We start from the raw sequence: 24,564 nt of genomic DNA, 5'->3' as shown, positions 1-24,564 counted from the left end.
TCAGCATGTTACAATATAGAGAACACATAGATGAAAACCTATATATTTATAACAAAGTTATATAATGAAATGAAAGGTTGCTTGGCAATTTAATTTTGACAAACAATGTTGTATGGAAATATATAGAAATTGAACAATATGATTCAAAATAATAACGCAAGCTAATCTCAATACCAAAAGTTGAGGGCCACTTATTTTGTTTTCCTTTACAATAATATAAACAATCATCTCTGTTGAGTATATAAAAACAACTCGTTGAACAGGTATGCAGATGAAGTATAAGTAGACATAGGAGTTTATCTTTTGTTGCATTTTTAGTTTTAGTTCTTTTGCGGTTGCATGTTGACTCGTTATTTGCGGTCTTGTCTTCTGGACCCAAGGAATTCGAACATCAAGGCACTGCTGTTGCCTATTTGTTGGTAGACTTTTCGTGATGGTTGTACTAGGGACAGAGCCTGACAAATTGTAAAGACTTATGTGTATTGTTAAAGTTTATATGCGATTTGATTAATTGTGTGTTTTAAAAACAACCTCCAGAACGTGTTGTTGATATTATCTAGTTCAATAGTGTTATTTGTTAACATTAAACTTGTTCATGGAATTACTGTATTTAACATCATAATTGTTCATAATTATGATTCACCTTTACATATTGAAACATATGCAATTCGTTGTTTTGTTGTGTTGTATGTAAAATCTTTTGATTTACTTAACAAAAAGTTTTACACTGCTCTTTAGTCGGGTTGTTGTCTCCTTGATACATTTCCCGTTTCCGTTTTGAATTTTAGTAAGAAAGATATTCTAAACATCTACGGATAAGAGAACGTGATTAATGCATGCAGAAAAAGGCCAATGATTAGAATCAAATAGGGCATGAGTTTTTGTTTGTGATATTTTCTTTTTCGTTTTCATTACTTCAGATGTTTTATCCATTGATTAAATAATATGTTACAAAATAATATAAACCAATAACAGTGCAATCGTACGCATTTTTTTACGCAAGATTAACAGATCTTCAACCATATAAATAAAGGCAACAGTAGTATACCGCTGTTCAAAACTATAAGACGTGTCACGGTACTTATCTATCACAAATTCATGTATTTTGTTTTGATGTTATATTTGTTATTCTCATATGATTTTGTCTAATGCTTAGTCCGTTTCTGTGTGTGTTACATTTTAATGTTGTGTCGTTGTTTTCCTCTTATATTTAATGCGTTTCCCTCAGTTTTAGTTTGCTACCCCGATTTGTTTTTTTCTATCGATTTATGAGTTTTGAACAGCGGTATACTACTGTTGCCTTTATTTAAAAAAGAAATATGCTCAACAAGTTCATCTCGCTTACTTCTATTTTTAACCCATCCACGTTCTTTATGTATGTGCCTGTCCAAAGTCCTGAGCCTGTAATTCAATGGTTATCGTTTGTTGATGTGGTACACATTTGTTTTTCATCAAATTTTGTACATATATTTGGCCGTTAGTTTTCTCGTTAAAATTGTTTGACATATGTGATTTCGGGGCTTTTATAGCTGAATATGTGGTATGGGCTTGCTCATTGTTGAGGACCGCACAGTGACCTATATATGTGAATGTTTGTGTTATTTGGTCTTATTTAGTGAAGAGTTATCTCATTGGCAAGCATACAACATCTTCTTTTTATAATTACCTTATTGGACATCACAAAAGAATAAAAACATATACTTAAGAAAGTAGACTAAACAAAGATCATAATGTCTGGATGTTTCATTGAAAGAACAAAATACCTCATGAATATATTTCTTTGATTTGTTTTTAACGATATATACGTATGTAAAATTTCGTTTAGCCCTTATTATCTTAATCTTCTAGTTAACAATATCTTAATAGTATAATTTGAAAAAAAAAGTGTCATGCGAAATCGCATTATATTTCCTTAGTTACTTAGTCCTTGATGGTACTGTAGTGATGATCCGTACTAGAGAGTTGTTCATAGTTATGTAAATCAGCAGCATTGCAATTGCCAACTTCTTCATAAAACGATGGATTCTGTTGCTGTGTTGTGTCAACATAATCTATTGATTTGTTATTGGTAGTTTTGGGTAGAGAACATCTCAAAATTCTAAAACAAAAAACACGAAAGTTAATTGAAATTGTGTATACTGAAATTTACTTTATCCTGAGCTTACAAAGCGTAAATCTAATATATTATACTAGAAAAAGTCGATACACTGTTTGATTTAATCAACTTTTTTTTTCAGAAAATCCTTGTGCTTGTTTTTTACTCATTCTGTTGCTAAACAACTTTTAATTTTGTTCGTTTTTTCATTTGAATTTACCTCCGAGCTCGGTGTTTGTGTTATTGTTTGACATTACACACATTATCTATCTATGTTTTTATGTTTATAATTTCCATTTACCAAAACGATTTTGATATGTATAAGAATACAGATACATGTTTCCGTTACATTCCTCGTCTTAGTCAATACTTACTTGTCTTTGTTCCGTATAATAACAAGTAATATCACACATATCACCAATAGTAGTGTTCCACATACTAAACCAACAACAATGGCAGCTTTAATAAACACAATATAAAACACATTATTATAGTTAACTCTCATTCTTAGTCTAAATAGACTTGACATATAAAAGGATGAGATTTGCAAACAAACCAATGTCAATATAAAGTAAAGATTCCAATAATTCCGATATAATTGATTCTTTTGTCCCATGAGAAACATAACTAGCTTGGTATACGTAATGATTAAGAACTAAGTCAGAAAATGAAACTTATCACTGTTTTTGCAGCGGAAACATACTTGAAAATGATTTAGGAACATTTCATATTGTTTTGATATTTAATTAACAATAGTCTTAGTAGGGATTTTATTGCTCAGGTTTTAGTTTATCACTTGTAGACTTTTGTTTGTCTTTCGGTCAAACCGTGTATTTGATTTTGTAATGGCATTATCAGTTCGTTTTCGACTTGAGTTTGATTGTATTAATGTGTTTTGTCTTGATAGAAATAACATTCTCACTGAAACAAATAAAAAAATCGTTCCTTTTTCTTCATGCAAAAAGAATAAGATAACGAGCTGCGCCATTCTCACATGATACACATGATGCTATTTTAGGTGTCTCAGTGCTTTAAATGAATGTAAATGATGAACTAGTCAGTGGAACTGATCATATATACCCCTCCTCCGTAAAAACCTAAAATAGGCAGTGGTTCCCATTGACAGAAAAAATAAGTTTTCACTATTTATAATACATCATGTTTGACTAGGTTTGAGGCACCTAGTTGTTGAAGAATTCAATTCTAAAACTGTCATTTAGTGTGACAAAGGGGCAATTATTGACGATTTATTAAATCAGTAAGTTCCACATCTTATATGATAAATTCCCATAAAAAGGAGCGTCATTCAACATGTTAAATAGACAAACACATAGTCACCAACGTTTAATGAAAACTGCTCAAAATTTTTTTTGAATCGAATCGATAACAGAAAACAATCACCCTTTTCTAATGGATTAAGTTCACATACTAATTAATACGAACTATGGACATTTTCAAAGACGGAAGTGGATTTATTTTAATTAATCTAAGCAATCTACCAAACATTCATATATATAGATTACAGCATTTTTGAGTTGTAATGAAAATCTCCAATTTCTTTAAATAATAAAATTCCGTAACTACACCATGTACACGAAGGAATCTGAGAATAATAATTTTACAGAATACCATATTTTTGTACCACGCTAATAGATTAATTCTACGCAGTACGCGCGTTTCGTCTAAACCAGACTCATCGGCAACCATTTAATACACAACCTGTTTAATCTATAGCACGATTTAGTTAAATTTCAAAGCATGCACTATGTTTTCCTTTACCAAACCATAATTTAAAAATAAATGGCATTTATATCTGAAAGATGTTTTCTATTGTTCTCATAAATTTATATTATGTCCGCGTATGAATTCCTTTATCAAAGAAATTTCAAGTAAACTCATCATAAATACCAGTATTAAAATTGTATATATACGCCAGACGCGCGTTTCGTCTACAAAAGACTCACCAGTGACGCTCGAATAAAAAAAAGTTTAAAGGCCAAATAGAGTACGAAGTTGAAGAGCATTGAGGACCAAATATTCCTTAAAGTTTCGCCAAATACAACTAAGATAAATGTAATCTATTCCTGAGTAGATGACAATTGGTAATAAACAATTCGTAGAGATAAAAGATGACCGTAGAAAATATTCATGAAAGCAACTGGTACCGTCATTTCTTTCTATAAAATGCTTACTAATTTTATGAAAACTACTCAGACAATTCGACCGCTGAATGATATGAAATCTGACAGGGTAAAAGAGGCTGAATTTGGACAACAAAATAGAAAAGTTGATGGATGTTGTTTTACATATGTCCACTCAGGCACTTTGAAGAAAGTCTAATATTATGTTGTAATATCAATGTTTTCGTTTCATATACGAGAATAAAGGTGGGACACGGAAGGTTTGTCTTTCCTGTTGTGACACACACTTATGAGAGGATGTGAGAGTTTCTCGCTTGAAGACGCATTGGTGGCCTTCGGCTGTTGTCTGCTCTAGGGTCGGGTTGTTGTCTCTTTGACACATTCCCTATTTTCGTTCTCAATTTTATGTGTATATTTTTTGTGTACACATGCTACACATCATATCTTATGGTACACTCTTTTTGAATGAAAATTCTTGTAGAGGGGTTTTGTAACGTTCACAACGTTTTATGTAAAAAATTAAAAGAGAATTACAGTCCTTGGATGGTGTAAACTTCCCACTAACACCATACACCATTACACCATACACCATACACCTTAACACTATACACCTTGTACCATTACACCATACACGTCTGCACCATACACCTTACACATACACCATACACCATTACCCATTCTATCTACACGATCTACATTATGCAATTAAATTTCAAATATTAAGATTATTATTATTGTTTATTTTTAAGATCCGAAAAATTAAAATAAAAAGAACTTTGTTTTCAACTGATGAACTGTCGTACACCATTCATTCACACCATTCCCGATCGCACGTTACACAATCACACCATTCCTCACACACCATTACACCATTCCCCTTACACCATACACCATAGCACCATACACCTTATACCATTGCAACATATGCCATACACCATTACACCATACACGTTTTTTTGGGAAGTTTACACCATCCAAGGGCTGTACATAACGATGTGTTTACTTTATTATCGTGTTACAACGTTTTTATCATCTATTATAGAAGAAATTCTCTGAGTTCTGCATTAAACTAAAAGATGACATAATGACAACTCAGCAAAATCAATATGTTGCCGTCCGGAAACTCCCACGCATTTTTGTGTCAGACCACCAATTAAATATATATATCTGTTTTTCAATTTTCACAGCTTTCTAAAGATTTTACCGTAAGTTTAACTTCATTGAAACCAGGTATACCCTGAATTGTACATGTATCAGCTTTCTACATGCCAATTTTCAACATACCTTTAAAGCCTTCTAAGAAAATAACTGACCTTCAAAAAGAGATTCTCTAAAAATTATCCTTGGTTTCCTGAAAATCTTAAATAAGTATAATGTGGAGCGCATTTATCTTCAATTCTTAATGCAAACTCATAGACAAGTAAATATTTACTCAAAATGGTCTTAATGTATTTCTCTTTCACCAAAAGTTTCATCTCTGTAAAATTGTTGGTTAGTTTAAGTAAACAAGGACAACAAAAAAGTAAGCCCTTTTAAACTGATGTTGATAGTATGTTATTAAACTGGTTTGTTTCATCTTTTTCACATGCTACATATAAATTTCAAAGAGCGTAAACACATATGTTTATCCAGGATAATTGTTTAATTTGTAATCAACGTAGAATTGTACTCAAGGTAGTTGGTTGCTGTCTGCAATAATGATTATCAATTTAATGTATATAAATATAAAATTATAAAAATGTGGGCTGCTTTTATTTCACTTTGTTACCCTGAAAGCGTTAATGGTTGAGTATACTGCATGGATGCCTGCTGGATTAGCAAAAAGAACTATTTGTATTTATTAATCGTGCAAGTCAATTTTACTTAAAACTGAAAACGATAAACAAACGAAATTCAAAGTAGAAAATAAGGGGTTTCTCTCATTGTCTTTTTTTTATAATGACTGCTTCGACTAAATATATGTACAGAATACAATTCAATATATCAATTATAATTTGTAAAACATAAATAACTTACTTGTATTACTAATGGTGTTTCTGTGCGTTGTAGATTCAGCTTCATTTGCTGGAACGAATGAATATGTAATAATAAAAAAAAAATCATCAAAAAGTCTTCATTCTTGTATTGACCAGAGCCTACAAATATGAACAAACAAAAGCAGAATACATATAAACTGTTACCATTGTGCAATTCATAAGTGGATCGACTAGGCACAAACCATTTTAAAATGTTAGTGAATCTCGTGAACTCAAAATAATCTATGCACCACCCACATGACTAATCGATCTCTACTCAATCTAACAAACAATGCAAATATAGAATAAAAAAAACCAATACTTATGTTGTTAAAATCCGAGATATACATGTAATTTTTCTATACAATTGGTCAAATTAGTTAAGATAGGTTTTAGACAAGGCTTTGAGAATATCAAAAGAAAAGATAGGGTCACCGTACGTTTTGTCCGGCTAAAATACAAACTAGAGGCTCTAAACAGCCTGTGTCGCTCACCTTGGTTTTTTCGCATATCATAAACGAAGGACACAGATGGATTCATGACAAAATTGTGTTTTGGTGATGGTGATGCGTTTGTAGATCTTACCTTACGGAATATTCTTGCTCCTTACAATTATCTTTATCTAATGAACCTATGAATCTATCCCAGTAGTCTTTTGTAAAAATTTACAAAATTTACAAAATTTATGAATAGAGTTAAAAATTTACTATAAAGGGCAATAACTCCCTAAGAGGTCAATAGACCATTTTGATTATATTGACTTACTTTGCTGTACATTATTGCTGTTAACATTTTTTCTCTATCTATAATAATATTAAATAGTTATCAAATGTACCAGGATTATAATTTAGTACGCCAGACGCGCGTTTCGTCTACACAAGACACTCATATCAAAATATTCATAAAGCCAAACAATAAAAAGTTTAAGAGCATTGAGGATCCAAAATTCTAAAGTTGTGCCAAATACGGCTAAGGAAATCTATGCCTGGAATAAGAAAATCCTTAGTTTTTGAAAAAAATTGAACTTTTGTTAACAGCAAATTTATATATAAAAAAAAATGACCACATTATTAATATTCATGTCAACACCGAAGTGTTGACTACTGGGATGGTGATACTCTCGGGGACGAAACGTCCACCAGCAGTGGCATCGACCCAGTGGTGGGAATAGTTATCAAATGTACCAGGATTATAATTTAGTACGCCAGACGCGCGTTGCGTCTACATAAGACTCATCAGTGACGCTCATATCAAAATATTTATAAAGCCAAACAATTACAAAGTTGAAGAGCATTGAGGATCCAAAATTCCAAAAAGTTGTGCCAAATACGGCTAAGGAAATCTATGCCTGGAATAAGAAAATCCTTAGTTTTTTTTTTTAAATTTGAACTTTTGTTAACAGGAAATTTATAAAAAAAAAATGACCACATTATTAATATTCATGTCAACACCGAAGTGTTGACTACTGGGCTGGTGATACCCTCGGGGACGAAACGTCCACCAGTAGTGGTATCGACCCAGTGGTGTAAATAGTTATCAAATGTACCAGGATTATAATTTAGTACGCCAGACGCGCGTTTCGTCTACATAAGACTCATCAGTGACGCTCATATCAAAATATTTATAAACCCAAACAATAACAAAGTTGAAGAGCATTGAGGATCCAAAATTCCAAAAAGTTGTGCCAAATACGGCTAAGGAAATCTATGCCTGGAATAAGAATAAGAAAATCCTTAGTTTTTAAAAAAATTTGAACTTTTGTTAACAGGAAATTTATCAAAAAAAAAAATGACCACATTATTAATATTCATGTCAACACCGAAGTGTTGACTACTGGGCTGGTGATACCCTCTGGGACGAAACGTCCACCAGCAGTGGCATCGACCCAGTGGTGTAAATGGTTATCAAATGTACCAGGGTTATAATTTAGTACGCCAGACGCGCGTTTCATCTACATAATACTCATCAGTGACGCTCATATCAAAATATTTATAAAGCCAAACAATTACAAAGTTGAAGAGCATTGAGGATCCAAAATTCCAAAAAGTTGTGCCAAATACGGCTAAGGAAATCTATGCCTGGAATAAGAAAATCCTTAGTTTAAAAAAAAAAATTGAACTTTTGTCAACAGGAAATTTATATAAAAAAAAATGACCACATTATTAATATTCATGTCAACACCGAAGTGTTGACTACTGGGCTGGTGATACCCTCGGGGACGAAACGTCCACCAGCAGTGGTATCGACCCAGTGGTGTAAATAGTTATCAAATGTACCAGGATTATAATTTAGTACGCCAGAATAACCAAAAGCAAAATTTTTCTTAAAAAGGGAACCAACCCAACAATGGTTTGCCTGATTGGTCTGAAATTTTAGGACAGATAGATCTTGACCTAACAAACACATTTTTCTTTTTCAGATTTGCTCTAAATGCTTTGGTTTCTAAGATTTTAGCCAAAAACTGCATTTTACCCTATGTACTATTTTAAGCCACGTCGGTCATCTTGCTACGCAAGCCGGGTCATCGGACACATTTTTCAAACTTGATACCCTAATGATGATTTGGACAAGTTTGGTTAAATAAGTTTGGAGAAGAATTTTGTAAAAGATAACACAAATTAACGAAAAATTGACAAAAATTGATAATAAAGGGCAATATCTCGTTAAGGGTTCAACTGACCATTTATATACATTAAATTGCTGTTTACAGTTTACCTCTATCTATAATAATATTCAAGATAATAACCAAAAATGGCAAAATTTCCCTAAAATTACCATATCAGGGGCAGCAACCATACAACGGGTTGTGCGATTCATCTGAAAATATCAGGGCAGATAGAGCTAAAGCTAAAAAACAATTTAACCCCCTTGTCAGATTTGCTCTTAATGACTTAGTTTCAGAGATATAAACCAAAATCTACATTTCACCCTTATGTTCTATTTTAAGCCATGGGAGCCATCTTGATTGGTTGTCCGGGTCATTGGACACAATTTTTAAACTAGATACACCAATGTTGATTGTAGCAAAGTATAGATAAATTTGGCACACTAGTTTCAGAGGAAAAGATTTTTGTAAAAGTTAAGGACGACGGACGACGCCGGACGCCGGACGCCAAGTGCTGAGAAAAGCTCACTTGGCCGTTTGGGCCAGGTGAGCCAAAAAGAAAAATTCCATGTAGATTCCTTCAGAAAATGCGTTGTTCCAGAGTTACATCCCCTTACAAAGTCAGTTAAAAAAACAACAACAAAAGAATATACACTTGTAGAAATATTAATATTTATAAGTTGTATTCTTATAAATTGGTTCTCTTGAATGAAATCCACATTAGTTATCTGCATACCTGAATCAAAGTTGCTTACTGGATTGAAAATCTGGACCTTAAAATCTCTGTTTTTACAATCCAAGATCGCGAAAGACACCCATTTGGAGAAAGGAATTATCGTTCCCTTACATATACGCAAATAACTTACCTTCATTTATTATATTGACAAGCACCTGAACACGTTTTGTGTGAATGACATCATTGATGGTATTGCTGACGAAGCAGGTGTATACACCGCTACCTGTCGTATTGACATCATTTATAGTAAGTATTTGGTTGGTGCCAATTGCGTCGGTTTGCTTGTCTTTATACCAAAGATAACTTGGTTTTGGATTGCCATCGGAAGTACACGTCAGGGTTATACTAGTATCCAGACCTATGAAATAGTCTGCTTTATCTGGATGTTTGTTAATAGTTGCCATTCTTACTTTATCTGTAAGATGTATGCATGTGATATTTGAAACATTTACAAATGGATGAAAAGGTATTATCACTTACGCAAACTGTTCAAAATAAAATATGTGTTATACAATGTACGATCTTAATGTAATAACACTACAGAGAGATAACTATGTAAAATCAGCTTAACGTTTTAAACATAATATATTGCTAAGGGAATATTAAGCTTCTCAATTATCAAAAGTACTGTTTTCCAAATTGCTACTAATCAGTTAAAGTACTAGTGTGCGGTTCAATTTAAATGAATTTAATTTTTTTTTGTCAACTGGTCAAATTTAATATTTTGTCAAAATTAAACGAGCCAAATCAATTTTAATCAGAGTGTAAAGTACTACCTCAAGTCAGTTTAAGATTTTCGGTAAATCTTTTGTTTAAGACAATCTTTGGACATGTCAGTTCCTGTGCGACAAGTTATCTCCTCAGGAAAACATATTAGAAGTAACCAATGTTCTGTAACTTTTCCTTTAGATGTTTTCTAACTAAATAATTCCAAATTTGGGAACTATGTTAAACGCAACTAACCCTTCGAATGAGAGATCAAGGGTACAGCAGATACATTAAATTCTGTCTCATATCTTGACTTAAATATAGAAATTGACAATGAGGGCTGATTGAATACAAAACTGTACGACAAAAAAGATGATTCCAGCTTTCTTATTGTGAACTTTTTATTTCCAGCAGCGCCGGCATACTGTGTATATATTTCCCAATTGATAGGATATTCCCGGGCTTGTATTAACTATCATGATTTCCTTGAAAGCAGATTGCTCCTCACAGTGAAGCTATTAAACCAAGAATTCCAAATGATGAAGTTGAAATCATCCTTTAATAAATTCTATGGAGGCCATCAAGACTTGGTTGACTGTTGTGGAATATCGGTTTAAGAGATGATATCGGCTATGTTCTTTATGTCGTAACTACAGATTCGTTCATGTGGTTTACCGAGATAGACTATTTACAGGTTTTGTAATAAAAAGAACAACACTACGGTTACCACAAATGGAGCAGGATCTGATTACTTTTCCTGATTAACCCCAGTTTTTCAGTTTTCTATGTTGTGTCTTGTGTACTATTATGATATATTTTTTTCTTCTTTTTAAACCAAGCGTTGTCAGTTATTTTCGATCTATGAGTTTGTCTGTCCCTCTGGTTTCTTCCGCCCCCTTTTATCTTTGTCAATGTTGAGGAAACTGAAAAAAATATATGAAAGTTCTCTATATACCTATTCTCGATTTAGTTTGAAAATCAGTACATGTTGTTAATTTTTGTGTATTTTGTTTCTGGCATTTTGCATTTCGACTATAAATCTACCAAGAAAGAACAGGGTAACAGTTATGCAAATAGAATCTTTCTTTTTCAAAACTTGAACGTTCTTGCATTCATCGAATTAAAATAAATATGCCTTTTAAATTATTTTACATACAGTTCACATGCAACGGTTCTGATTCTATAAACGCTTCCTTTTCTGCCTGAAACGATACAATACATCGTATAACTGCCTTATTGTCCTTGGCTGCAACCTGGAATGTAATGCGACTTGTACGATAGAATGAGCAATTTTCTGGAAACTCCTGCGTTGAAGTATCAGTGCCTGTAAAGTTCAAGGGTCGAATTTGTTCACGTAAATACTTTTGAAAATCAAATTTCTGAGGTGGTTTTCCAACATTCCCAGAACAAGAGAATGTCACATTATCACCTTCACTTAAAACTTGTGTTGAAGGCAATGGTTTTAGCAATATTTTCTCAGGTTTAGACGGTGGCACTACAAGAAATAAGAAAATAGACTTCATCTCATGCATTATTGTAAAAGAATAATAATAATCATAAATAACAAGAGACTCTCATGAGCCTGAATCGCTCACCTGTTTTTTTTTTGCTTAAATTTTTCATGAAAGATTATTTTTTGCTTTTCAATATATATAAGTGAGTGGCTTAAACATGCTATTTAATGTTCATTGTTTCTGTCATATTTTCGTCACGGGCAAATAAATGCATTTTACCCATATGTTTCATTTCAGCAATAGGGTCTATGTTTCTTGACATACTAGGAAATAAAATAAAAATTTATACTAGATTCATGTGAGAAGATTTTAAAAAACATAAACAACTTGTGTTAAATTGTTCTTAAAGGACAATAACTCATTTAGGGGTCAATTTACAATTTTGGTCACTTCAAAACCTTTTTGTAGATCTTATTATGCTGAACATTTTTGCTGTTTACAGTTTATCTTTTTCTGCAATAATATTCAAGATAATAACCAAAAACTGCAAAATCACTGTGTATCATCGCCACCGGAAATTGGGTACTAACGAAGCGGAGAGAAATAGAAAAAAAAAGTAAACAAGTTAAGAATTCATTCAATTTAAAGCATTTCCACTCATTTGATGAGGGTGCCGCTTAAGAAATGATTTTCTGATATATAATTCTTTAAATTATTAGGCCGATAAGTACAAAGTTAATACAAGATTTTGTGAAATACTCCAAAACTTGCCACTTAGTACCGGAAAATTTCGAGGTCGATCGTCCTCTGTTGCCCCATTCTCAAGATACTGAACTGTTTTTCATTATTTTTCCAGACACGTTTTTAGATTATTATAGTGTGGCATCATATTTACTGAAATTTGTTGTCAAAAAGATGTATTTTAAAGAATATAGACCATAAAAAATAAAGTCTAGGGTACGGCAACTTGCTCGTGTTGACAAATTTACTGTATGGCAACTTGTTTTCAGCTGTACGGCAACTTGCTAATTTTAGAATAGTTATTTACCGTCCTTTCAATGAAAATAAAGTATTAAGTTCAAATATGTAAGGTTGGCGGGGGGGGGGGGGGGGGGGGGATTAATTTGTTTAAAGGTTTTAATTTGTTTAAAACTGTTATTTGACTGATAAATTTCGACCCACTGTCTGTAACCGTTTTGTTAAAATTTGCAATGTTGTTAACTGTTTATTTGAAATTGAGATTCCTGTTATCTGTTACTTAATACTTAAAGTGCTCACTGTTTTTGACATTATTTTCTCTGTTAACTGATCTTAACTATTATTTACAAGAATCACATTAAAATCTGCTGTCCATCTCTCTCTTTACGTTGCTTCCGCAAAGGAGTGACATAAACAGCATATATGTAACTGTACATGTCTTTAAAAAATCTTTGAGTACAGTAAATCCTTGATAAAATTGAGAATGGAAATGAGGAAAATGTCAAAGAAACAGAATCCCGACCAAATAGAAGATAAAACCCAACGCAACGAGAAAATTATGCACTAGGGTGGGGTGTCAATTCACAGATAGAAAAAAAAATTAGAAATGACTCATAATTTTTAAACACCCTCTTTCCCTTTCTTCCTAATAAATAAGGCTTACTATTTGAGTTATGCATGTGTATATTTATGGAAAGAGAATCGTCCATAGATTTGATTTCCAATAGTAATAATGGTGAAATATAATAATTTTTTGTTTGTTTAACCATGGCAACAATCAGCATTTATTTGATACCAAATATTGCAAAATAGGGGGTTGAACATGTCACAAAGATCTCAAAAATTTGGTCCAAAGGAAAATTTCAATCAATAAGAGTGATACCTTTCCTGAAACCATAGACATATATCTATCAAAAGGTAAAAAAAAATCATATGCATTTCTACTGTTTCTTCCATAAAATTGAAAAGATCGAGCGTCAAATCTTTGTTGAAAAACAATACAAAATTTTTAAATCTATGGCGGTACGGATAGGAACGTATGGACGTTCAAACCAAAAAATGTCTTATAAAACATGCTAAAAACAATCTAAGTGTTCATATAAACCCACTAGGAAGGCTATATTATTATTCAACTATCTAAAAATCAATTCAATTGTACAAAAACTTTCATATTTAGAAAATTCGCCATGGCTATAATGCGAAACTACACTTGTAACTGTGTATTGATATACCTGCAGCTGTCTCTTAAGTGAGCAATCATTTAACTACAAAAAGGGGGTAGAAGTTCAATGTTTGTTTCTTGAAACATATAAATGAACCAAAATTTAAGACTATATACAAATGTAGCAAAGGTTACGGAGTCAAGTTGGGTCATGCAGGTGCAACAAATGCGGCAGTGTTAAATATGTTTAGGGATATTTCATGCCCCTCTTTATACGTCTAACCAATGTAGTTATATCTGCCTTCTATTTGTAATGTACCCAAAACGTTAAAAGGAAAGGCCACTTCTTATCCAGCTAAAACTCTGGTCAGTCCTATGATGAAAATAATTCAGATATATATGGAATGTTTGATAAGTTATATTGACCCAGAGTACCTGGACGGAATTTGGAAAAATAAATTACCTTTTCAATTTTCAATTCGTAAAATAACTGAACAGTGTGGTCTGGTAGACGAGGCCGAACATTTGGACTAATTGTATAGTCTAAGACTTCAGAAATGTAAAGATGAACCAAGGCTTTTTTTTTTATATCAGATCAGAGTTTTCAATTGGGACTTGGAGATGAAAGAGCGCTTCAACTTGTGACACCTTACATGTTTTTTTCTGATTTATACACTGGTTTTGATGATTTAAAATAAAAATCAGTAAACCTTCGTAATTCCTTTTAATAAAATCATGTAAGCAATGAGCATGAATACCCTGACTGAGATGTAACCATAATTTATAAGAGCCCCCGGCCATAAAAAAAATAATGTTCGCGCCCTATAGTATTCACTCATTCTATCTGGGTGTTACACTTTCCTACGTCATGACGATAACCCAAGTTTGCTACGACTGATGACAAAAAACATTTACTAAACAATATACATAACCAGAAGAAGCCTCCCTTTTGCTGTTTGAAGCATTTTCGATTATTCATGACATAGTCCTTTTTCTTGGAGTCAATCACTCCGTCTGCTTTTCCATCCGATCAATTCTCTGGCCATGTGTCAATAAAAAAAAATATGGTACTTGCGTGTGTCTTCTGAAAATTAGTCAGCTTTATAAGAGATTCCTTATGGAGCTTGGCATTTCTCCGACTTTAGTAGCACCTGCATACGGGGTAAATATCTCCCAATTGATACGATATTCCCGTGCTTGCATTTCCTATCATGATTTTCTTGATAGAGGGTTATTGCTCACAAGGAAGCTATCAAACCAAAAGTTCCAAATGGTGAAGTTGAAATCATCCCTTCGTAAATTTTACGGACGCCATCACGAGTTGGTTGACCGTTATGGAATAACCGTTTCACAAATGATATCGGATATGTTCCTTACGTCGTAACTACAACCCACTTCCCTTTCATGAATGTGACCTACCGAATTAGACTATTTACCGGATTTGTAATCACATAAGCAACACGACGGGTGCCACATGTGGAGCAGAATCTGCTTATCCTTCCGGAGCACCTGAGATCACCCCTAGTTTTTGGTGGGGTTTGTGTTGTTTATTCTTTAGTTTTCTATGTTGTGTCATGTGTACTATTGTTTTTCTGTTTGTCTTTTTCATTTTTACATGTAGCCATGGCGTTGTCAGTTTGTTTTAGATTAATGAGTTTGACTGTCCCTTTGGTATCTTTCGTCCCTCTTTTATATAGTGGTTTTCAAACTTTTGAATACATTGAAGATATGCACTTGACCTTTTCATTGCTTTTGGGTTCGTTTGGAAAAAGGGTAAATTAAAGTTGCTGTTAACTCTTATCAGCATTTAAAATTTGTTGTTAACTGTTTTTGCCAAAATCGCGGTGTTGTTAACATGTTAACGGACCCCTCCTCTTATCTAATTATGCATTAGATAAAATGCATTAGATAGAAACATCATTTGCTTGACAACATTTAAGATGTATACAAATGAAATTTTTCAAAAAGAAACTGACAAGAAAATTAATTCGAAATGCAATTCACGATTTGTTTCTCTTTACTTTTGATGAAAACAAAGTCTTTTCTTAATTTTGTCTGTCCAAATTCTCGATCCTGTGGTTCGGTGGTTGTCGTTGCTTCATCTCTATCTGATTTGTTGTTTTCATAAATTGTTTTGTTACACTGTATATGAGTTAGGCCGTTAGTTTTCTTGTTGAGTCCTTCCACATTTTCTGTCGGTGCTTTTTATAGCCGACTATAAGGTACAAGTTTTCGTTGTTGAAGGCCGTACGATAGCATATAATTGCTTGCATACACTTTATTTTTATCCTGATGGATAGTTATCTTATTTGCTAACATACCACATCTCCACTGTTTTTATCTATAAAAAAGCCAGCACCAACAAAAGATGAATGGACGGTTTATTTTATTGAACTTACACAATTTCAACCTAACAACAAATAAGACAACAGTCGTTAGTAGTATACATGTAACGATATATAAATGTATTTAGGATAATATGGTTGAAAAAAACCATTTTGTACAAAATCAAAAAGCGGTACGCAACGAGACCTTCTGAACTGAATTAACGGCATATATCTAATAATATTTGATAAGTAAGACATTTGGTATATTTGTAAGCCTGTAAAACTTTGATATCAACAAAATATCGTCACTTAATATTATCTAAACAGCGATTAATTTCCTCTTAAAATTATAATATATTGCAAGACGCCGTACAGACAAAAGTTGTTATTTTGCAATTCGCCGTACAACGTCCTGCAATTCGCCGTACAACAAACAAACAATGTTTTTGTCCATATTCTTTAAAAAACATGTTTTTGACAACAAATTTCAGTAAATATGATGCCACACTATAATAATCTAAAAAGTGTCTGGAAAAATAATGAAAAACAATTCAATATCTTGAGAATGGGGCGACAGAGGATGATCGACCTCGAAATTTTCCGGTCAAGTTTTGGAGTATTACTCAAAATCTTGTATCAATTTTGTACTTATCGGCCAAATAATTTAAAGAATTATATATCAGAATATCATTTCTTAAGCGGCACCCTCATCACATGAGTGGAAATGCTTTAAATTGAATGAATCCTTAACTTGTTTACTTTTTTTTCTATTTCTCTCCGCTTCGTTAGTACCCAATTTCCGGTGGCGATGATACACAGTGAAAATGTCCTTTAAATAACAAATCAAGAAATAATTGATGCAAGCTATACTTTATTGCAGTTTTAACATGGGTAGGCATTATATTCGTGATTATGTTTGCCCGAGCGATAGTTATTAGGACAATTAAGGTAATTTCTGTGTGAGATTGTTATAAGTGTAGCGTTTTTGTGTAGGTTTTACCGTGAACCTTTCCTTATTCGTAAGTAACCTTTATCTGTTGTGTACTATGATTTAATTTCTGGCTCTGTTAGTCTTGTATTTGTTTTTATTGAAGCTCATGAATATGATTTGAAGTTTAGTATGACTTCAATTGTCACCTACTGTTTACTGCTCTTTGGTTGGGTTGTTGTCTCTTTTTCAAGACAACTAATTATCAACTAATTTGTTGTTGCAAAAATCAAAAATAACAGTCCACTAGTAGAGGTTTACCTACATGATGATAATAAACTGCTTTAATTACCTTGCACTGAAATCGTGATATTGTCTGAAGTGGCTTCTCTTCCCACACCACCGGAATCGATGTATCTCACATGACATTTAAAGAACGTGTCATCTAGACATAAAAGTTGGTCAAATACCATGACTGCGGTTGGTGATGATTGTGTTATACCCTTAAGGGTTACTCTCCCTACCAAGTATTGTCCTTGTGGTGTAAATAAAGACACTGTATCAGGTATAAATGTTGCTACGGGTTCAAAATTAACGCTGCTTCTGTTGAAAGCCATAAAAATAACGGAATCGATCTTTAAAACATTTTCCTTCGTGTATGAACATTCTATTTCCGTTCCATTATCTCCAAGTATACCGGTTACCTCTACGGGTAGTCCAAAACCAAATGCATTTGCATCTACAAACAATTTTTCAAATTCAGAAGGTATTCTCTGATATAAAAACACTTGGGTTTTTTTACTTTCTTTTCCGTTTTTTGTTATACTAAAGTGAAGTTGAAAATGTAAGTGTATAGTAACTAATTTTGCAATCTTTAATAAACAACAGCTATCAATTTTCACGGACATCTTTTCAAATATTTAGTAAGCTTGATAGTTACATTCATCAGTATATCGTTCTCTGAAAATCACAAAAATATATTGATGTTCTCAAAATCTCTCAATCAAAAAGTAATTAGCGCCTTGGTCTATCAAATGTATTTAATCACACATATACCTCAGAGTGAATAAATGACAACTGATAAATGACACAATTTTATTTATTGCACGAGTTTTCCTCCTTTTTTGTAGATAAAGGATACTACAGACACAGTTAAGTCGGCCTCATATCTTGACTTACATCTAGAAATTGACAATGAGGGTCGATTGAAAACAAAACTTTACGACAAAAGAGATGATTTCAGCTTTCCAATTGTGATCTTTCCATTTCTAAGTAGCAACATTCCAGTAGCACCTGCATACGGGGTATATATCTCCCAATTGATGCGATAATCTCGTGCTTGCATTTCCTATAATGATTTTCTTGATAAAGGGTTGCTGCTCACAAGGAAGCTATTAAACCAAGAGTTCCAAATGGTGAAGTTAAAATCATCCCTTCGTAAATTTTACGGACGCCATCACAAGTTGGTTGACCGTTATGGAATAACCGTGTCACAAATGATATCGGATTATGTTCCTCACGTCGTAGCTACAATCCCCTTCTCTTTCATGAATGTGACCTACCGAATTAGACTATTTACCGGATTTGTTATCACATAAGCAACACGACGGGTGCCACATGTGGAGCAGGATCTGCTTACCCTTCCGGAGCACCTGATATCCCCCTAGTTTTTGTTGGGGTTCGTGTTGCTCATTCTTTAGTTTCTATGTTGTGTCATGTGTACTAATGTTTGTCTGTTTGTCTTTTTCATTTTTAGCCATGGCGTTGTCAGTTTATTTTAGATTTATTAGTTTGACTGTCCCTTTGGTATCTTTCGTCCCTCTTTTGTAAGTTTTGAGCTAACAAATATTAAGTATTGATTGATACTTCAGCATATGTGTACTTCTTAAACGCACACTGTCTAAACACATTTCATCATTTGAAACAGTAGACATTAAAAATCTACTTTATTTGATTCAAATTTAATTTCCTTATTGTATACTGTATACTGTATATCCACTACGCTCTTCAACTTTGTACTTGTTTGTCTGTTTAACTATTTTGATCCGAGCGTCACTTATGCGTCTTATGTAGAGGAAACGCGCGTCTGGCATATCCAATTATAAACCGGGTACTTATTAAAGTATTATAGCATTCTTAGACTGCAAACCATTTCATTTTTGAACACTATTCATTTTCAGGTCTAAATCAATTTCTAAGGGGTTACAATAATTTGAATGATGGTCAATAACCAAAATAGACATTTTGATTTTATATTTGTAATCTATGAGCTTATAATTTTTTCGGAATGCCTCATTAGCGAACGCTGTATTTTGAATTCGGAAAAAACAAAGTTATAGTTTTTGTCAATTTAAAGCTTACATTTTGTTTTCATTTAAAATTTAGGTGTCAGACCACCAATTACTCCCTCCAATTTAGAACGTTTGTAAAAGTAGTCCTACTTTGACACAAAATAGTGCTTTTGATGTCATTGTTTACTTAAACTAACCAACAAATTTGCAGAAATGAAACTTTTGGTGAAAGGGAAATATATTTAGACCATTTTGAGCCAAAATTCACTTGTCTATGAGTTTGCATTAAAAATTCAGGATTAATGCGCTACATAGTACACTAATTTAAGATTTCCAGAAAACCGGGAGTTATTTTGGGTAGTACCTGTCTTTTTAAAATCAGACTTTAAACATTGGTTGAAAATTGTCATGTAGGAAGGTGATACATGTACATTTCAGGATATACCTGGTTTCCTTGAAGTTAAACTTAAGGTAAAATATTTAGTAAGCTGTGAAAATTGCAAAATTTGGTTGAACAGATAGGGATTTTTAATTGGTGGTCTGACACCTTACGCCTTACATCTGAATCGATTCTTTTTTTGCCAGTTTCTTATTGAACGATTTGTTATGCAAAACATATCAACATCGACATGCTTAGTTTTGTTAAATGATTGAATTATAATCCTGGTCAGCTTATTTTTCTTTCACAAAAAGGACACTAGACGTTTTAAATATCTAGTTTTGGGCTGGAATTAGCTTACTTTGTGAAAAATCGTACAGAGTCAAGCAAAAAATACACAGAAGAGGATATCACTGCATGCTGGACTTTTTAATTGACAACATATTTGTTGAATTTAGAGGTTTGGTCTTCCAACAGACTATTGGAATCCCAATAGGTACCAGTTGCGCTCCTATACTTGCAGATTTGTTTTTGTATTCATATGAAGCATAATTTATCCAAGGGCTTGTACAGAAAGGAGAAAAGAAATTAGCCCAGTCTTTTCATTTCACCTTTTGGTATATTGGTGATGTACTGTCTCTTAATAATAATAGATTCAAGTGAACTTGAAATTAGTTATCAAAGGTACCAGGATTATAATTAAGTACGCCAGACGCACGTTTTGACTACATAAGACTCATCAGTGGAGCTCATATTAAAATATTTATAAAGCCAAACAAATTAAAGATACTACCGACACAGATAATTTTTCCTATAGTCAACTTTTCATTTCTGTGTAGCAACATCCCAGCGGCACCAGCATATGGAGTATATGTGTCTCAAATGATACGTTACTCTAGAGCTAGTTCAATGTACGTTGATTTTGTTGAAAGAGGAATACTGCTTTCTCAAAAGTTGCTAAAACAGGGCTATGAATCAATCAAATTAAGGTCATTACTTAAGAAAGTTATGGTTGCCATCATGAGATGATTGGCCATTATGACAAAAGTGTTAGTGTAAGAAATCATATTTGATATTCTTCCTCAGTCATCAAACCTTCAATCTATACCAAACTGAACACAAAATAACACGACGGGTGCCGTATATGGTGCAGGGAATGCTTACCCTTCCGGAGCACCTGATTTCACTCCCGGTTTTTAGTGGTTTCTTATTTATTACTTGTAACTGTTGATGTAAATGTCTTTTGGTTTTATGAGTCTTTGTTTACTCCTTGGTTTTGATTGTTAATGTCTTGTGACACCACAGCATTTGTATAACGGTTAAATTGTAACTTGTGAGTTCGATTTATTGTTATCTTTGGAACAGTTACAAAGCTAATGCATTTACTTATAAAACCCTCTTCTTTCCCTTTTTGATATAAAACTCTACTTCGGTCCCTTTAGGATAAAGAGAACATATAAGAATGTACATGTGATACATTGAAAAACATAAAAGTTCGTACGCATAGCCGTAATCATAACTAAACATGTAAATAACAAATATTTTGATACATTTCGCATCAAATAAAATATTGGAACTTGGGATCACTATAGAATCTGAGTTCTCATACATATGTGTATTTTAAATTAGGCGACATGATTGCATGATGACAAATATACAAAATCAAATAACTGTAACACAAGTAGGACATGTTCCTCAGACTAGTATCTGTCCTGTTCTAGCACAATCCCTGAACGTATTGCACTCTAATATGCAATAGAAGGCATGTTAAATATTTTACATTGTACTTGTTTGGCTTTATAACTATTTTGATCTGAGCGTCAATGATGAGTCTTATGAAGACGAAACGCGCGTCTAGCGTATTAAATTATAATCCTGGTACATTTGATAACTATAAGTACAAATATGGGTAAGACATAAAATTACTCTCACGATTATATTGATTATTCTATCAGTTTTTAATCGTAGTTTATTGTTGTTTTAACATTCTCTTATTTCCCTGCGGATTATTTTTGCTCGTTTGTGTGTCTTCGTCAAGTGTCAAATATTTCATGTATTTTGAAGAAGAACAGCTGGTTGGTTACAAAAAAAGATTATAAACATGTAGCTTTACTGCGCTATTTGTGCTCGATATACTCATCTCTTTCCCTCCTTATTCGATATCATTTCTATAGGAGAAACTAGTTGTAAACCATCAAAACAGCACCAAATGGAAAAAATACTACTTTTTATTTAAAAAATGAGAAATTTAGGACAACACATCGACCAAACACAAATGCATAAGGACATTTGCTTTTTTGTGGAACGCAGTTACATGAGAACGCATAGAAGAGTCGTCGTATCTTCAATAATAGATCACATTGTGATAAATGTTGATGAGATGAACAACATATATTAAGGGAATACATGACATGGCTTTATCTAACATAATCCAGTACTTTTGTGTAGTTGCTTCATGTCTTCAGAAATATGTGGTATCCCTTGTATCGTATATTCCTTGCATATGGCCACGAATCTTTTCAATTTTATTAAGAACAGTCAAAACAACAAAACTAATAATTCTTTAAACATTATTTGTGACCTAACTTCTATTGGCAATTAATTCTAGAGCTTTGCAACCTCTTTTGTATTCTCGCATGTCGTGCTCTTGTATTTGATAGCTTACGAAACGATATTGGTTCGTAGTAATTTTTGAAAACCGGGCTACAATGCGTTACTTTTTGGTCCACATTCCTTTAAGATACCTTCTATGTTTTCAATATAAAATAATATTCGCTTTTGTAAAGTTACTACATAACCTTTAAACTATATGCCCTAATTTATAAGGTAAGTTGTACAATGTTCAATTTGGGCATGTGTTTCATATTGATCAAAAAAAATTCTGAGTATGCATTCATAAAATTGTAATTGACAGTCAAGCATTCGCCTATTATTTAATTAACTAAACACCCATTTTTGACATTTTTACTCATCATGTCTGTCAATTTTGTTCACAAATTGTTGTTGATATAATTGATTATTATGCGACTGCCATACAAGTCAGAGATTTATACAACAAGGTTTAATCCCCTTTTTCTACATCAGGTAAAGGCCTGTACCAAGTCAGGAATATGACAGTTAAATCGACCGAAAAGGTCAACAAATCCTTCCCCATCTGTTTCCGTCGTCGTTTTGTATATTTAAAATGGTCACATTGGATGCAAATTGGACGGGATTATGATTACGTCAATTGTCTTGGCATCAAACATAAAAAATGATAGATTGTTGAAAGACCAATTTGGTGATGATAAAATGATACAGCTAGAGTTATAAGATGCTGTAGAATTTGGGGACATAGTGAAAACGGTTAAAAACAACCGCGAGAAAAGATTTAGAAATATTCTCATTATTACATAATATGCTTGGTTCAAAATATTAACGAGGGTTATGAAAAAAGAAAAGGTAATTATATTCAGATTTAGTTATACTAGTGGCCAGATTCTGGTTTCATGATCCGTTTATCATGAAAGAGCGAAGTGATCATCTGGAGAAGTACATATGGTACCGTTCATATTATAACGGAGCACGGAAGATGTTTATTTTATTCAAACATCTTAAGACAAACTTTTTTAGTACACAGTCTTTAATTACAATGTACATCCGAAGAAAAGATGGTCAGGAAATATGATTATTTGAAAACAGTTGAATATTTTCAATATAGCAACCACAAGGACTATGTGATACGTTTCGGTTCTAAACATTACAACAAATACACTAATTTGAATATTGCATAGATACATATATATATATATATTTAATGTTTCTTTGAAACTAACGTTTACATAGATTATTTACTGCTATGTTTAAAAATACTCACATAGGTTTTGAGCACAAAGCAAAAAATTTAAGAAATATATCAAAACGAAATAACAACACATTTCAATAGAAAACTGTTATGGAAATGAAGGAAGTTTTTAGTAATCTAAGGTGTGTTATGATATCCAACAAAAAACTTTATAATACTTCCTGTCAACCTTGGTAAACAGGTTTTGTGACATAAAGCGTATATTTCAAACTATTCAGTTGGCTTTTGTTCACCTATCATATCGTATTAGTGTTATCTGCATATTAATCCCGGCCTATAATTGTTTGCTTGCTATTTCATTAAAAGTTAATAATTTCTTTGTACGAGATCAACACATGCACATCGAACATTCATAGTTTAATGGCTACAAAAAATATCTAACCATAATACTGTTTCCTGCTGTGTGGTCGGGCCATTGTCTCTTTGACAAAATTCCCGTTTTCCTACTCCATTCGGTACATATGTATTATGTAGGTATAATCAGGGACATAATTCTAGATCTATAGTTATGAAAAAAGCGATAAAAAAACCCACACAAAATCGATTTAAATACACAAAAAATCACATGGAATAGATAAATAAAACATTTCCTTTGAAGGTTTAAATTGAAGTGTTAGTAAAGTTAAATGACTACTAGGTGCATAGTTCATGCCTTACGAGACTTTTAACAAATCGATTGTCTAACATATGATTAAGATGAAAACAATGAGTGTGGTTACCATGTTGATATATGTGTCTTGAACAAAAGTCCTAGGGAAACCCAAACTTTTAACCGTTATATTAATGCACTTGTTTAAAAATAACTATAACTATTTATATATATATATATATATATATCAGTCTAAAGATTTGCACAACGGTACTGATATAAGATGTTATAATACGAAAATGTTGTTATATT

General features: G+C 32.8%; 1 protein-coding gene across 1 annotated transcript; it reads right to left on the bottom strand.

Moving 5' to 3' along the window:
• Window positions 1-1,771: 1,771 nt before the first annotated feature.
• On the bottom strand, window positions 1,772-23,743 carry LOC139490434 (CD166 antigen-like). Its single transcript, XM_071277227.1, has 7 exons — window positions 23,676-23,743; window positions 17,502-17,888; window positions 11,457-11,795; window positions 9,723-10,007; window positions 6,253-6,300; window positions 2,470-2,554; window positions 1,772-2,098 (listed from the first exon to the last, which is right to left on the bottom strand). Exons 1-7 carry the CDS (start codon window positions 23,734-23,736, stop codon window positions 1,921-1,923), a joined length of 1,383 nt encoding a protein of 460 aa, XP_071133328.1. The 5' UTR covers window positions 23,737-23,743; the 3' UTR covers window positions 1,772-1,920.
• Window positions 23,744-24,564: the final 821 nt, after the last annotated feature.

The sequence above is a fragment of the Mytilus edulis genome, chromosome 9 (assembly GCF_963676685.1).
Source record: "Mytilus edulis chromosome 9, xbMytEdul2.2, whole genome shotgun sequence".
Lineage (NCBI taxonomy): Eukaryota > Metazoa > Mollusca > Bivalvia > Mytilida > Mytilidae > Mytilus > Mytilus edulis.
Note: the sequence above shows the minus strand (reverse complement) of the source record. Positions and strands in the feature narration are given on the sequence as shown.

Bases quoted from the DNA above. Each gene is read 5' to 3' on its own strand.
- LOC139490434 (XM_071277227.1), bottom strand. From the start codon at position 23,736: ATGTGTTGTTATTTCGTTTTGATATATTTCTTAAATTTTTTGCTTTGT. The intron at 17,889-23,675 runs GTGAGTATTTTT...AATTGTTTGTAG, and splicing joins GCTTTGTGCTCAAAACCTAT to ATGCAAATGCATTTGGTTTT. The intron at 2,555-6,252 runs GTAAGTTATTTA...TGTTTATTAAAG, and splicing joins AAACACCATTAGTAATACAA to CTGCCATTGTTGTTGGTTTA.